The 15,613-nt window shown below is 45.2% G+C and overlaps 1 protein-coding gene across 5 annotated transcripts in view; it reads left to right on the forward strand.

The window, feature by feature from the left end:
• The window catches only part of LOC139550368 (rap guanine nucleotide exchange factor 4-like), a 97,163-nt gene that overhangs the window by 64,888 nt on the left and 16,662 nt on the right, over nucleotides 1-15,613 (forward strand). For all 5 annotated transcript variants that reach the window (XM_071361232.1, XM_071361227.1, XM_071361228.1 and 2 more), the window contains 3 exons: nucleotides 49-136; nucleotides 692-756; nucleotides 897-951. In XM_071361232.1, the coding sequence (XP_071217333.1) occupies nucleotides 49-136; nucleotides 692-756; nucleotides 897-951 (208 nt within the window). The remainder of the gene's footprint in view (nucleotides 1-48; nucleotides 137-691; nucleotides 757-896; nucleotides 952-15,613) is intronic.

Here is a 15,613-nt window from a genome sequence, read left to right on the forward strand (position 1 = left end):
TTAACAATACAGTTGTTGACCTTAACTGTGATGTGTGTGTATTCCAAGGACCCGTCCAGGAACCACCGGGCATACCGGCTGACCGTCACCAAAATAGAGCCGCCAATCATCCCCTTCATGCCCCTCCTCCTCAAAGGTAAGCCCAAGCTCGGTCGCATGCAGTAGGTATGCAACAGGAAACGTTTTCAAATCAAATTGTATTTGTATTTGTATTTAACCAACAATGCAGTTAAAAAAATATGGATAAGAAATAAAAAGTAACAATTAATTAAAGAGCAGCAGTGAAATAACAATAGCGAGACTATACACAAGGGGGGTACCGGTACAGAGTCAACCGGGCACTAACCGGGCACCGGTTAGTTGAAGTAATATGTACATGTAGGTAGAGCTATTAAAGTGACTATGCATAGATGATAACAACCGAGAGTAGCAGTGGTGTAAAAGAGGGGGGGGGGGGGGGGGGCAATGCAAATAGTCTGGGTGGCCATTTGATTAGCTGTTCAGGAGTCTTGTGGCTTGGGGGTAGAAGCTGTTTAGGTGCCTCTTGGACCTAGACCTGGAGCTCCGGTACCCTTTGCCGTGCGGAAGCAGAGAGAACAGTCTATGACTAGGGGTGGCTGTTTTCAAACTAAGATGAGGTAGTTTATAATATGTCCTCTGTTTTAAACTGCTTTTTCGATTCTGTTCCCAGACATGACTTTTAGTCACGAGGGCAACAAGACATTCATAGACAACATGGTCAACTTTGAGAAGATGGTGAGTATACACAGGTGTTCATAAGATGCTCATAAACTGTTCATGCCACCTATATGTATGTTGTAGTATCCACAACCTTCATAGAACATTAATACAACTTCTGTATGATATGAGACACTGCTTGTTGTTGGGTTTTCCAGCGGGTGATCGCAAACACCATCCGGGCGGTGAGACACTGCAGGAGTCAGCCGTTCAGTAAGTCTCGGATTAGGTCCTTTCAGCTGAACCCATAACAATAGGCATTAACAATACAAACAGTCAGGTCCATAGATATTTGGACATTGACAAAGTTATTATCATTTTGGCTCTGTACGCCACTACAATGGATTTTAAAGGAAACAATCTTTCAGCTTTAATTTGAGGGTATTTTCGTCCAAATTGGGTGAACGGTGTAGGAATTACAGCACTTTTTATAATGTGGTCCCCCCCCATTTTTAGGAGCTCAAAAGTAATTGGACAAACTAACAACCATAAGTTAAATTGTGAGTTTTAATACATGGTTGCAAATCCTTTGCGGATTAAAAAACATGAGCTGGCGCACACCCAGCATAATAGTTTGTGTGGAGGTGCTGACTAACGGCGAATAAACTATAAACTATCAAAATAAAGAAAGTCGCACACCATATATAAACTCCCAGCAATTTAATGGGTATTTACCAACGTTTCGGCATCACTGTGCCTTCCTCAGGGTAATGTCATGAATACTTGAACCAGGTTATGTAGACAAACAGTGCAATTAGTGTAACCAATGACAGTAGTGAGGGGTGTGTCATAATGATTAAGTTAATTAAAATGGGATGGATAGCTTCAACAAAGTGATCTGCTACTGGATAGTCAGTGTTCTAACACCTGATTGAGCTGCTACTGAATAGTCAGTGTTCTGACACCTGATTGAGCTGCTACTGGATAGTCAGTGTTCTTACACCTGATTGAGCTGCTACTGGATAGTCATTGTTCTAACATCTGATTGAGCTGCTACTGGATAGTCAGTGTTCTGACACCTGATTGAGCTGCTACTGGATAGTCAGTGTTCTGACACCTGATTGAGCTGCTACTGGATAGTCAGTGTTCTGACACCTGATTGAGCTGCTACTGGGCAGTCAGTGTTCTCACACCTGATTGAGCTGCTACTGGATAGTCAGTGTTCTGACACCTGATTGAGCTGCTACTGGATAGTCATTGTTCTAACATCTGATTGACCTGCTACTGGATAGTCAATGTTCTGACACCTGATTGAGCTGCTACTGGATAGTCAGTGTTCTGACACCTGATTGAGCTGCTACTGGATAGTCAGTGTTCTGACACCTGATTGATCTGCTACTGGATAGTCAGTGTTCTGACACTTGATTGATCTGCTACTGGATAGTCAGTGTTCTCACACCTGATTGAGCTGCTACTGAATAGTCAATGTTCTGACACCTGATTGAGCTGCTACTGGATAGTCAGTGTTCTGACACTTGATTGATCTGCTACTGGATAGTCAGTGTTCTGACACCTGATTGAGCTGCTACTGGATAGTCAGTGTTCTGACACCTGATTGAGCTGCTACTGGATAGTCAGTGTTCTAACACCTGATTAAGCTGCTACTGAATAGTCAGTGTTCTGACACCTGATTGATCTGCTACTGGATAGTCAGTGTTCTAACACCTGATTGAGCTGCTACTGGATAGTCAATGTTCTGACACCTGATTGAGCTGCTACTGGATAGTCAGTGTTCTTACACCTGATTGACCTGCTACTGGATAGTCAGTGTTCTAACACCTGATTGAGCTGCTACTGGATAGTCAGTGTTCTGACACCTGATTGACCTGCTACTGGATAGTCAGTATTCTGACACCTGATTGAGCTGCTCCTGGATAGTCAGTGTTCTGACACCTGATTGAGCTGCTACTGGATAGTCAGTGTTCTAACACCTGATTGAGCTGCTACTGAATAGTCAGTGTTCTGACACCTGATTGAGCTGCTACTGGATAGTCAGTGTTCTAACACCTGATTGAGCTGCTACTGGATAGTCAATGTTCTGACACCTGATTGAGCTGCTACTGGATAGTCAGTGTTCTTACACCTGATTGAGCTGCTACTGGATAGTCAGTGTTCTAACACCTGATTGAGCTGCTACTGGATAGTCAATGTTCTGACACCTGATTGAACTGCTACTGGGCAGTCAGTGTTCTCACACCTGATTGATCTGCTACTGGATAGTCAATGTTCTGACACCTGATTGAGCTGCTACTGGATAGTCAGTGTTCTGACACCTGATTGACCTGCTACTGGATAGTCAGTGTTCTGACACCTGATTGAGCTGCTACTGGATAGTCAGTGTTCTGACACCTGATTGAGCTGCTAATGGATAGTCAGTGTTCTGACACCTGATTGACCTGCTACTGGATAGTCAGTGTTCTGACACCTGATTGAGCTGCTACTGGATAGTCAGTGTTCTGACACCTGATTGAGCTGCTACTGGATAGTCAGTGTTCTAACACCTGATTGAGCTGCTACTGAATAGTCAGTGTTCTGACACCTGATTGAGCTGCTACTGGATAGTCAGTGTTCTAACACCTGATTGATCTGCTACTGGATAGTCAATGTTCTGACACCTGATTGAGCTGCTACTGGATAGTCAGTGTTCTTACACCTGATTGACCTGCTACTGGATAGTCAGTGTTCTAACACCTGATAGAGCTGCTACTGGATAGTCAATGTTCTGACACCTGATTGAGCTGCTACTGGATAGTCAATGTTCTGACACCTGATTATCCAGTAGCAGCTCAATCAGGTGTCAGAACATTGACTATCCAGTAGCAGCTCAATCAGGTGTCAGAACATTGACTATCCAGTAGCAACTCAGTCAGTGTTCTGACACCTGATTGAGCTGCTACTGGATAGTCAGTGTTCTTACACCTGATTGAGCTGCTACTGGATAGTCAGTGTTCTAACACCTGATTGAGCTGCTACTGGATAGTCAATGTTCTGACACCTGATTGAACTGCTACTGGGCAGTCAGTGTTCTCACACCTGATTGATCTGCTACTGGATAGTCAATGTTCTGACACCTGATTGAGCTGCTACTGGATAGTCAGTGTTCTGACACCTGATTGACCTGCTACTGGATAGTCAGTGTTCTGACACCTGATTGAGCTGCTACTGGATAGTCAGTGTTCTGACACCTGATTGAGCTGCTAATGGATAGTCAGTGTTCTGACACCTGATTGACCTGCTACTGGATAGTCAGTGTTCTGACACCTGATTGAGCTGCTACTGGATAGTCAGTGTTCTGACACCTGATTGAGCTGCTACTGGATAGTCAGTGTTCTAACACCTGATTGAGCTGCTACTGAATAGTCAGTGTTCTGACACCTGATTGAGCTGCTACTGGATAGTCAGTGTTCTAACACCTGATTGATCTGCTACTGGATAGTCAATGTTCTGACACCTGATTGAGCTGCTACTGGATAGTCAGTGTTCTTACACCTGATTGACCTGCTACTGGATAGTCAGTGTTCTAACACCTGATAGAGCTGCTACTGGATAGTCAATGTTCTGACACCTGATTGAGCTGCTACTGGATAGTCAATGTTCTGACACCTGATTATCCAGTAGCAGCTCAATCAGGTGTCAGAACATTGACTATCCAGTAGCAGCTCAATCAGGTGTCAGAACATTGACTATCCAGTAGCAACTCAGTCAGTGTTCTGACACCTGATTGAGCTGCTACTGGATAGTCAGTGTTCTGACACCTGATTGAGCTGCTACTGGATAGTCAATGTTCTAACACCTGATTGAGCTGCTACTGGATAGTCAGTGTTCTCACACCTGATTGATCTGCTACTGGATAGTCAATGTTCTTACACCTGATTGAGCTGCTACTGGATAGTCAGTGTTCTTACACCTGATTGAGCTGCTACTGGATAGTCAGTGTTCTCACACCTGATTGAGCTGCTACTGGATAGTCAGTGTTCTTACACCTGATTGAGCTGCTACTGGATAGTCAATGTTCTTACACCTGATTGAGCCGCTACTGGATAGTCAGTGTTCTGACACCTGATTGAGCTGCTACTGGGCAGTCAGTGTTCTCACACCTGATTGAGCTGCTACTGAATAGTCAATGTTTTGTCACCTGATTGAGCTGCTACTGGACAGTCAGTGTTCTCACACCTGATTGAGCTGCTACTGGATAGTCAGTGTTCTCACACCTGATTGAGCTGCTACTGGACAGTCAGTGTTCTCACACCTGATTGAGCTGCTACTGGATAGTCAGTGTTCTTACACCTGATTGAGCTGCTACTGGATAGTCAGTGTTCTAACACCTGATTGAGCTGCTACTGGATAGTCAATGTTCTGACACCTGATTGAGCTGCTACTCGATAGTCAGTGTTCTAACACCTGATTGAGCTGCTACTGGATAGTCAATGTTCTGACACCTGATTGAGCTGCTACTGGATAGTCAGTGTTCTTACACCTGATTGACCTGCTACTGGATAGTCAGTGTTCTAACACCTGATTGAGCTGCTACTGGATAGTCAGTGTTCTGACACCTGATTGACCTGCTACTGGATAGTCAGTATTCTGACACCTGATTGAGCTGCTCCTGGATAGTCAGTGTTCTAACACCTGATTGAGCTGCTACTGGATAGTCAGTGTTCTAACACCTGATTGAGCTGCTACTGAATAGTCAGTGTTCTGACACCTGATTGAGCTGCTACTGGATAGTCAGTGTTCTAACACCTGATTGAGCTGCTACTGGATAGTCAATGTTCTGACACCTGATTGAGCTGCTACTGGATAGTCAGTGTTCTAACACCTGATTGAGCTGCTACTGGATAGTCAATGTTCTGACACCTGATTGAGCTGCTACTGGATAGTCAGTGTTCTTACACCTGATTGACCTGCTACTGGATAGTCAGTGTTCTAACACCTGATTGAGCTGCTACTGGATAGTCAGTGTTCTGACACCTGATTGACCTGCTACTGGATAGTCAGTATTCTGACACCTGATTGAGCTGCTCCTGGATAGTCAGTGTTCTGACACCTGATTGAGCTGCTACTGGATAGTCAGTGTTCTAACACCTGATTGAGCTGCTACTGAATAGTCAGTGTTCTGACACCTGATTGAGCTGCTACTGGATAGTCAGTGTTCTAACACCTGATTGAGCTGCTACTGGATAGTCAATGTTCTGACACCTGATTGAGCTGCTACTGGATAGTCAGTGTTCTTACACCTGATTGAGCTGCTACTGGATAGTCAGTGTTCTAACACCTGATTGAGCTGCTACTGGATAGTCAATGTTCTGACACCTGATTGAACTGCTACTGGGCAGTCAGTGTTCTCACACCTGATTGAGCTGCTACTGGATAGTCAATGTTCTGACACCTGATTGAGCTGCTACTGGATAGTCAGTGTTCTGACACCTGATTGACCTGCTACTGGATAGTCAGTGTTCTGACACCTGATTGAGCTGCTACTGGATAGTCAGTGTTCTGACACCTGATTGAGCTGCTACTGGATAGTCAGTGTTCTGACACCTGATTGACCTGCTACTGGATAGTCAGTGTTCTGACACCTGATTGAGCTGCTACTGGATAGTCAGTGTTCTGACACCTGATTGAGCTGCTACTGGATAGTCAGTGTTCTAACACCTGATTGAGCTGCTACTGAATAGTCAGTGTTCTGACACCTGATTGAGCTGCTACTGGATAGTCAGTGTTCTAACACCTGATTGATCTGCTACTGGATAGTCAATGTTCTGACACCTGATTGAGCTGCTACTGGATAGTCAGTGTTCTTACACCTGATTGACCTGCTACTGGATAGTCAGTGTTCTAACACCTGATAGAGCTGCTACTGGATAGTCAATGTTCTGACACCTGATTGAGCTGCTACTGGATAGTCAATGTTCTGACACCTGATTATCCAGTAGCAGCTCAATCAGGTGTCAGAACATTGACTATCCAGTAGCAGCTCAATCAGGTGTCAGAACATTGACTATCCAGTAGCAACTCAGTCAGTGTTCTGACACCTGATTGACCTGCTACTGGATAGTCAGTGTTCTGACACCTGATTGAGCTGCTACTGGATAGTCAGTGTTCTCACACCTGATTGATCTGCTACTGGATAGTCAATGTTCTTACACCTGATTGAGCTGCTACTGGATAGTCAGTGTTCTGACACCTGATTGACCTGCTACTGGATAGTCAGTGTTCTGACACCTGATTGAGCTGCTACTGGATAGTCAGTGTTCTGACACCTGATTGAGCTGCTACTGGATAGTCAGTGTTCTGACACCTGATTGAGCTGCTACTGGATAGTCAGTGTTCTGACACCTGATTGAGCTGCTACTGGATAGTCAATGTTCTAACACCTGATTGAGCTGCTACTGGATAGTCAGTGTTCTCACACCTGATTGATCTGCTACTGGATAGTCAATGTTCTTACACCTGATTGAGCTGCTACTGGATAGTCAGTGTTCTTACACCTGATTGAGCTGCTACTGGATAGTCAGTGTTCTCACACCTGATTGAGCTGCTACTGGATAGTCAGTGTTCTTACACCTGATTGAGCTGCTACTGGATAGTCAATGTTCTTACACCTGATTGAGCCGCTACTGGATAGTCAGTGTTCTGACACCTGATTGAGCTGCTACTGGGCAGTCAGTGTTCTCACACCTGATTGAGCTGCTACTGAATAGTCAATGTTTTGTCACCTGATTGAGCTGCTACTGGACAGTCAGTGTTCTCACACCTGATTGAGCTGCTACTGGATAGTCAGTGTTCTCACACCTGATTGAGCTGCTACTGGACAGTCAGTGTTCTCACACCTGATTGAGCTGCTACTGGATAGTCAGTGTTCTTACACCTGATTGAGCTGCTACTGGATAGTCAGTGTTCTAACACCTGATTGAGCTGCTACTGGATAGTCAATGTTCTGACACCTGATTGAGCTGCTACTCGATAGTCAGTGTTCTAACACCTGATTGAGCTGCTACTGGATAGTCAATGTTCTGACACCTGATTGAGCTGCTACTGGATAGTCAGTGTTCTTACACCTGATTGACCTGCTACTGGATAGTCAGTGTTCTAACACCTGATTGAGCTGCTACTGGATAGTCAGTGTTCTGACACCTGATTGACCTGCTACTGGATAGTCAGTATTCTGACACCTGATTGAGCTGCTCCTGGATAGTCAGTGTTCTAACACCTGATTGAGCTGCTACTGGATAGTCAGTGTTCTAACACCTGATTGAGCTGCTACTGAATAGTCAGTGTTCTGACACCTGATTGAGCTGCTACTGGATAGTCAGTGTTCTAACACCTGATTGAGCTGCTACTGGATAGTCAATGTTCTGACACCTGATTGAGCTGCTACTGGATAGTCAGTGTTCTAACACCTGATTGAGCTGCTACTGGATAGTCAATGTTCTGACACCTGATTGAGCTGCTACTGGATAGTCAGTGTTCTTACACCTGATTGACCTGCTACTGGATAGTCAGTGTTCTAACACCTGATTGAGCTGCTACTGGATAGTCAGTGTTCTGACACCTGATTGACCTGCTACTGGATAGTCAGTATTCTGACACCTGATTGAGCTGCTCCTGGATAGTCAGTGTTCTGACACCTGATTGAGCTGCTACTGGATAGTCAGTGTTCTAACACCTGATTGAGCTGCTACTGAATAGTCAGTGTTCTGACACCTGATTGAGCTGCTACTGGATAGTCAGTGTTCTAACACCTGATTGAGCTGCTACTGGATAGTCAATGTTCTGACACCTGATTGAGCTGCTACTGGATAGTCAGTGTTCTTACACCTGATTGAGCTGCTACTGGATAGTCAGTGTTCTAACACCTGATTGAGCTGCTACTGGATAGTCAATGTTCTGACACCTGATTGAACTGCTACTGGGCAGTCAGTGTTCTCACACCTGATTGAGCTGCTACTGGATAGTCAATGTTCTGACACCTGATTGAGCTGCTACTGGATAGTCAGTGTTCTGACACCTGATTGACCTGCTACTGGATAGTCAGTGTTCTGACACCTGATTGAGCTGCTACTGGATAGTCAGTGTTCTGACACCTGATTGAGCTGCTACTGGATAGTCAGTGTTCTGACACCTGATTGACCTGCTACTGGATAGTCAGTGTTCTGACACCTGATTGAGCTGCTACTGGATAGTCAGTGTTCTGACACCTGATTGAGCTGCTACTGGATAGTCAGTGTTCTAACACCTGATTGAGCTGCTACTGAATAGTCAGTGTTCTGACACCTGATTGAGCTGCTACTGGATAGTCAGTGTTCTAACACCTGATTGATCTGCTACTGGATAGTCAATGTTCTGACACCTGATTGAGCTGCTACTGGATAGTCAGTGTTCTTACACCTGATTGACCTGCTACTGGATAGTCAGTGTTCTAACACCTGATAGAGCTGCTACTGGATAGTCAATGTTCTGACACCTGATTGAGCTGCTACTGGATAGTCAATGTTCTGACACCTGATTATCCAGTAGCAGCTCAATCAGGTGTCAGAACATTGACTATCCAGTAGCAGCTCAATCAGGTGTCAGAACATTGACTATCCAGTAGCAACTCAGTCAGTGTTCTGACACCTGATTGACCTCCTACTGGATAGTCAGTGTTCTGACACCTGATTGAGCTGCTACTGGATAGTCAATGTTCTGACACCTGATTGAGCTGCTACTGGATAGTCAGTGTTCTCACACCTGATTGATCTGCTACTGGATAGTCAATGTTCTTACACCTGATTGAGCTGCTACTGGATAGTCAGTGTTCTTACACCTGATTGAGCTGCTACTGGATAGTCAGTGTTCTCACACCTGATTGAGCTGCTACTGGATAGTCAGTGTTCTTACACCTGATTGAGCTGCTACTGGATAGTCAATGTTCTTACACCTGATTGAGCCGCTACTGGATAGTCAGTGTTCTGACACCTGATTGAGCTGCTACTGGGCAGTCAGTGTTCTCACACCTGATTGAGCTGCTACTGAATAGTCAATGTTTTGTCACCTGATTGAGCTGCTACTGGGCAGTCAGTGTTCTCACACCTGATTGAGCTGCTACTGGATAGTCAGTGTTCTCACACCTGATTGAGCTGCTACTGGACAGTCAGTGTTCTCACACCTGATTGAGCTGCTACTGGATAGTCAGTTTTCTTACACCTGATTGAGCTGCTACTGGATAGTCAGTGTTCTAACACCTGATTGAGCTGCTACTGGATAGTCAATGTTCTGACACCTGATTGAGCTGCTACTCGATAGTCAGTGTTCTCACACCTGATTGAGCTGCTACTGGATAGTCAGTGTTCTAACACCTGATTGAGCTGCTACTGGATAGTCAGTGTTCTAACACCTGATTGAGCTGCTACTGGATAGTCAATGTTCTGACACCTGATTGAGCTGCTACTGGATAGTCAGTGTTCTTACACCTGATTGACCTGCTACTGGATAGTCAGTGTTCTAACACCTGATTGAGCTGCTACTGGATAGTCAGTGTTCTGACACCTGATTGAGCTGCTACTGGATAGTCAGTGTTCAAACACCTGATTGAGCTGCTACTGGATAGTCAATGTTCTGACACCTGATTGAGCTGCTACTGGATAGTCAGTGTTCTTACACCTGATTGAGCTGCTACTGGATAGTCAGTGTTCTAACACCTGATTGAGCTGCTACTGGATAGTCAATGTTCTGACACCTGATTGAACTGCTACTGGGCAGTCAGTGTTCTCACACCTGATTGAGCTGCTACTGAATAGTCAATGTTCTGACACCTGATTGAGCTGCTACTGGATAGTCAGTGTTCTGACACTTGATTGAGCTGCTACTGGATAGTCAGTGTTCTGACACCTGATTGACCTGCTACTGGATAGTCAGTGTTCTGACACCTGATTGAGCTGCTACTGGATAGTCAGTGTTCTGACACCTGATTGAGCTGCTACTGGATAGTCAGTGTTCTGACACTTGATTGAGCTGCTACTGGATAGTCAGTGTTCTGACACCTGATTGAGCTGCTACTGGATAGTCAGTGTTCTAACACCTGATTGATCTGCTACTGGATAGTCAATGTTCTGACACCTGATTGAGCTGCTACTGGATAGTCAGTGTTCTTACACCTGATTGACCTGCTACTGGATAGTCAGTGTTCTAACACCTGATAGAGCTGCTACTGGATAGTCAATGTTCTGACACCTGATTGAGCTGCTACTGGATAGTCAATGTTCTGACACCTGATTATCCAGTAGCAGCTCAATCAGGTGTCAGAACATTGACTATCCAGTAGCAGCTCAATCAGGTGTCAGAACATTGACTATCCAGTAGCAACTCAGTCAGTGTTCTGACACCTGATTGAGCTGCTACTGGATAGTCAGTGTTCTGACACCTGATTGAGCTGCTACTGGATAGTCAATGTTCTGACACCTGATTGAGCTGCTACTGGATAGTCAGTGTTCTCACACCTGATTGATCTGCTACTGGATAGTCAATGTTCTTACACCTGATTGAGCTGCTACTGGATAGTCAGTGTTCTTACACCTGATTGAGCTGCTACTGGATAGTCAGTGTTCTCACACCTGATTGAGCTGCTACTGGATAGTCAGTGTTCTTACACCTGATTGAGCTGCTACTGGATAGTCAATGTTCTTACACCTGATTGAGCCGCTACTGGATAGTCAGTGTTCTGACACCTGATTGAGCTGCTACTGGGCAGTCAGTGTTCTCACACCTGATTGAGCTGCTACTGAATAGTCAATGTTTTGTCACCTGATTGAGCTGCTACTGGACAGTCAGTGTTCTCACACCTGATTGAGCTGCTACTGGATAGTCAGTGTTCTCACACCTGATTGAGCTGCTACTGGACAGTCAGTGTTCTCACACCTGATTGAGCTGCTACTGGATAGTCAGTGTTCTTACACCTGATTGAGCTGCTACTGGATAGTCAGTGTTCTAACACCTGATTGAGCTGCTACTGGATAGTCAATGTTCTGACACCTGATTGAGCTGCTACTCGATAGTCAGTGTTCTCACACCTGATTGAGCTGCTACTGAATAGTCAGTGTTCTGACACCTGATTGAGCTGCTACTGGATAGTCAGTGTTCTAACACCTGATTGAGCTGCTACTGGATAGTCAATGTTCTGACACCTGATTGAGCTGCTACTGGATAGTCAGTGTTCTTACACCTGATTGACCTGCTACTGGATAGTCAGTGTTCTAACACCTGATTGAGCTGCTACTGGATAGTCAGTGTTCTGACACCTGATTGACCTGCTACTGGATAGTCAGTATTCTGACACCTGATTGAGCTGCTCCTGGATAGTCAGTGTTCTAACACCTGATTGAGCTGCTACTGGATAGTCAGTGTTCTAACACCTGATTGAGCTGCTACTGAATAGTCAGTGTTCTGACACCTGATTGAGCTGCTACTGGATAGTCAGTGTTCTGACACCTGATTGACCTGCTACTGGATAGTCAGTATTCTGACACCTGATTGAGCTGCTCCTGGATAGTCAGTGTTCTGACACCTGATTGAGCTGCTACTGGATAGTCAGTGTTCTAACACCTGATTGAGCTGCTACTGAATAGTCAGTGTTCTGACACCTGATTGAGCTGCTACTGGATAGTCAGTGTTCTAACACCTGATTGAGCTGCTACTGGATAGTCAATGTTCTGACACCTGATTGAGCTGCTACTGGATAGTCAGTGTTCTTACACCTGATTGAGCTGCTACTGGATAGTCAGTGTTCTAACACCTGATTGAGCTGCTACTGGATAGTCAATGTTCTGACACCTGATTGAACTGCTACTGGGCAGTCAGTGTTCTCACACCTGATTGAGCTGCTACTGGATAGTCAATGTTCTGACACCTGATTGAGCTGCTACTGGATAGTCAGTGTTCTGACACCTGATTGACCTGCTACTGGATAGTCAGTGTTCTGACACCTGATTGAGCTGCTACTGGATAGTCAGTGTTCTGACACCTGATTGAGCTGCTACTGGATAGTCAGTGTTCTGACACCTGATTGACCTGCTACTGGATAGTCAGTGTTCTGACACCTGATTGAGCTGCTACTGGATAGTCAGTGTTCTGACACCTGATTGAGCTGCTACTGGATAGTCAGTGTTCTAACACCTGATTGAGCTGCTACTGAATAGTCAGTGTTCTGACACCTGATTGAGCTGCTACTGGATAGTCAGTGTTCTAACACCTGATTGATCTGCTACTGGATAGTCAATGTTCTGACACCTGATTGAGCTGCTACTGGATAGTCAGTGTTCTTACACCTGATTGACCTGCTACTGGATAGTCAGTGTTCTAACACCTGATAGAGCTGCTACTGGATAGTCAATGTTCTGACACCTGATTGAGCTGCTACTGGATAGTCAATGTTCTGACACCTGATTATCCAGTAGCAGCTCAATCAGGTGTCAGAACATTGACTATCCAGTAGCAGCTCAATCAGGTGTCAGAACATTGACTATCCAGTAGCAACTCAGTCAGTGTTCTGACACCTGATTGACCTGCTACTGGATAGTCAGTGTTCTGACACCTGATTGAGCTGCTACTGGATAGTCAATGTTCTGACACCTGATTGAGCTGCTACTGGATAGTCAGTGTTCTCACACCTGATTGATCTGCTACTGGATAGTCAATGTTCTTACACCTGATTGAGCTGCTACTGGATAGTCAGTGTTCTTACACCTGATTGAGCTGCTACTGGATAGTCAGTGTTCTCACACCTGATTGAGCTGCTACTGGATAGTCAGTGTTCTTACACCTGATTGAGCTGCTACTGGATAGTCAATGTTCTTACACCTGATTGAGCCGCTACTGGATAGTCAGTGTTCTGACACCTGATTGAGCTGCTACTGGGCAGTCAGTGTTCTCACACCTGATTGAGCTGCTACTGAATAGTCAATGTTTTGTCACCTGATTGAGCTGCTACTGGACAGTCAGTGTTCTCACACCTGATTGAGCTGCTACTGGATAGTCAGTGTTCTCACACCTGATTGAGCTGCTACTGGACAGTCAGTGTTCTCACACCTGATTGAGCTGCTACTGGATAGTCAGTGTTCTTACACCTGATTGAGCTGCTACTGGATAGTCAGTGTTCTAACACCTGATTGAGCTGCTACTGGATAGTCAATGTTCTGACACCTGATTGAGCTGCTACTCGATAGTCAGTGTTCTCACACCTGATTGAGCTGCTACTGGATAGTCAGTGTTCTAACACCTGATTGAGCTGCTACTGGATAGTCAGTGTTCTAACACCTGATTGAGCTGCTACTGGATAGTCAATGTTCTGACACCTGATTGAGCTGCTACTGGATAGTCAGTGTTCTTACACCTGATTGACCTGCTACTGGATAGTCAGTGTTCTAACACCTGATTGAGCTGCTACTGGATAGTCAGTGTTCTGACACCTGATTGAGCTGCTACTGGATAGTCAGTGTTCTAACACCTGATTGAGCTGCTACTGGATAGTCAATGTTCTGACACCTGATTGAGCTGCTACTGGATAGTCAGTGTTCTTACACCTGATTGAGCTGCTACTGGATAGTCAGTGTTCTAACACCTGATTGAGCTGCTACTGGATAGTCAATGTTCTGACACCTGATTGAACTGCTACTGGGCAGTCAGTGTTCTCACACCTGATTGAGCTGCTACTGAATAGTCAATGTTCTGACACCTGATTGAGCTGCTACTGGATAGTCAGTGTTCTGACACTTGATTGAGCTGCTACTGGATAGTCAGTGTTCTGACACCTGATTGACCTGCTACTGGATAGTCAATGTTCTGACACCTGATTATCCAGTAGCAGCTCAATCAGGTGTCAGAACATTGACTATCCAGTAGCAGCTCAATCAGGTGTCAGAACATTGACTATCCAGTAGCAACTCAGTCAGTGTTCTGACACCTGATTGAGCTGCTACTGGATAGTCAGTGTTCTGACACCTGATTGAGCTGCTACTGGATAGTCAATGTTCTGACACCTGATTGAGCTGCTACTGGATAGTCAGTGTTCTCACACCTGATTGATCTGCTACTGGATAGTCAATGTTCTTACACCTGATTGAGCTGCTACTGGATAGTCAGTGTTCTTACACCTGATTGAGCTGCTACTGGATAGTCAGTGTTCTCACACCTGATTGAGCTGCTACTGGATAGTCAGTGTTCTTACACCTGATTGAGCTGCTACTGGATAGTCAGTGTTCTGACACCTGATTGAGCTGCTACTGGATAGTCAGTGTTCTTACACCTGATTGAGCTGCTACTGGATAGTCAGTGTTCTGACACCTGATTGAGCTGCTACTGAATAGTCAATGTTTTGTCACCTGATTGAGCTGCTACTGGACAGTCAGTGTTCTCACACCTGATTGAGCTGCTACTGGATAGTCAGTGTTCTCACACCTGATTGAGCTGCTACTGGACAGTCAGTGTTCTCACACCTGATTGAGCTGCTACTGGATAGTCAGTGTTCTTACACCTGATTGAGCTGCTACTGGATAGTCAGTGTTCTAACACCTGATTGAGCTGCTACTGGATAGTCAATGTTCTGACACCTGATTGAGCTGCTACTCGATAGTCAGTGTTCTAACACCTGATTGAGCTGCTCGCGATAGTCAATGTTCTGACACCTGATTGAGCTGCTACTGAATAGTCAATGTTCTGACACCTGATTGAGCTGCTACTGGATAGTCAGTGTTCTGACACCTGATTGAGCTGCTACTGGATAGTCAGTGTTCTGACACCTGATTGAGCTGCTACTGGATAGTCAATGTTCTTACACCTGATTGAGCTGCTACTGGATAGTCAATGTTCTGACACCTGATTGAGCTGCTACTGGATAGTC

This window comes from Salvelinus alpinus, chromosome 23 (genome assembly GCF_045679555.1).
Source record: "Salvelinus alpinus chromosome 23, SLU_Salpinus.1, whole genome shotgun sequence".
Classification (NCBI taxonomy): Eukaryota; Metazoa; Chordata; class Actinopteri; order Salmoniformes; family Salmonidae; genus Salvelinus; species Salvelinus alpinus.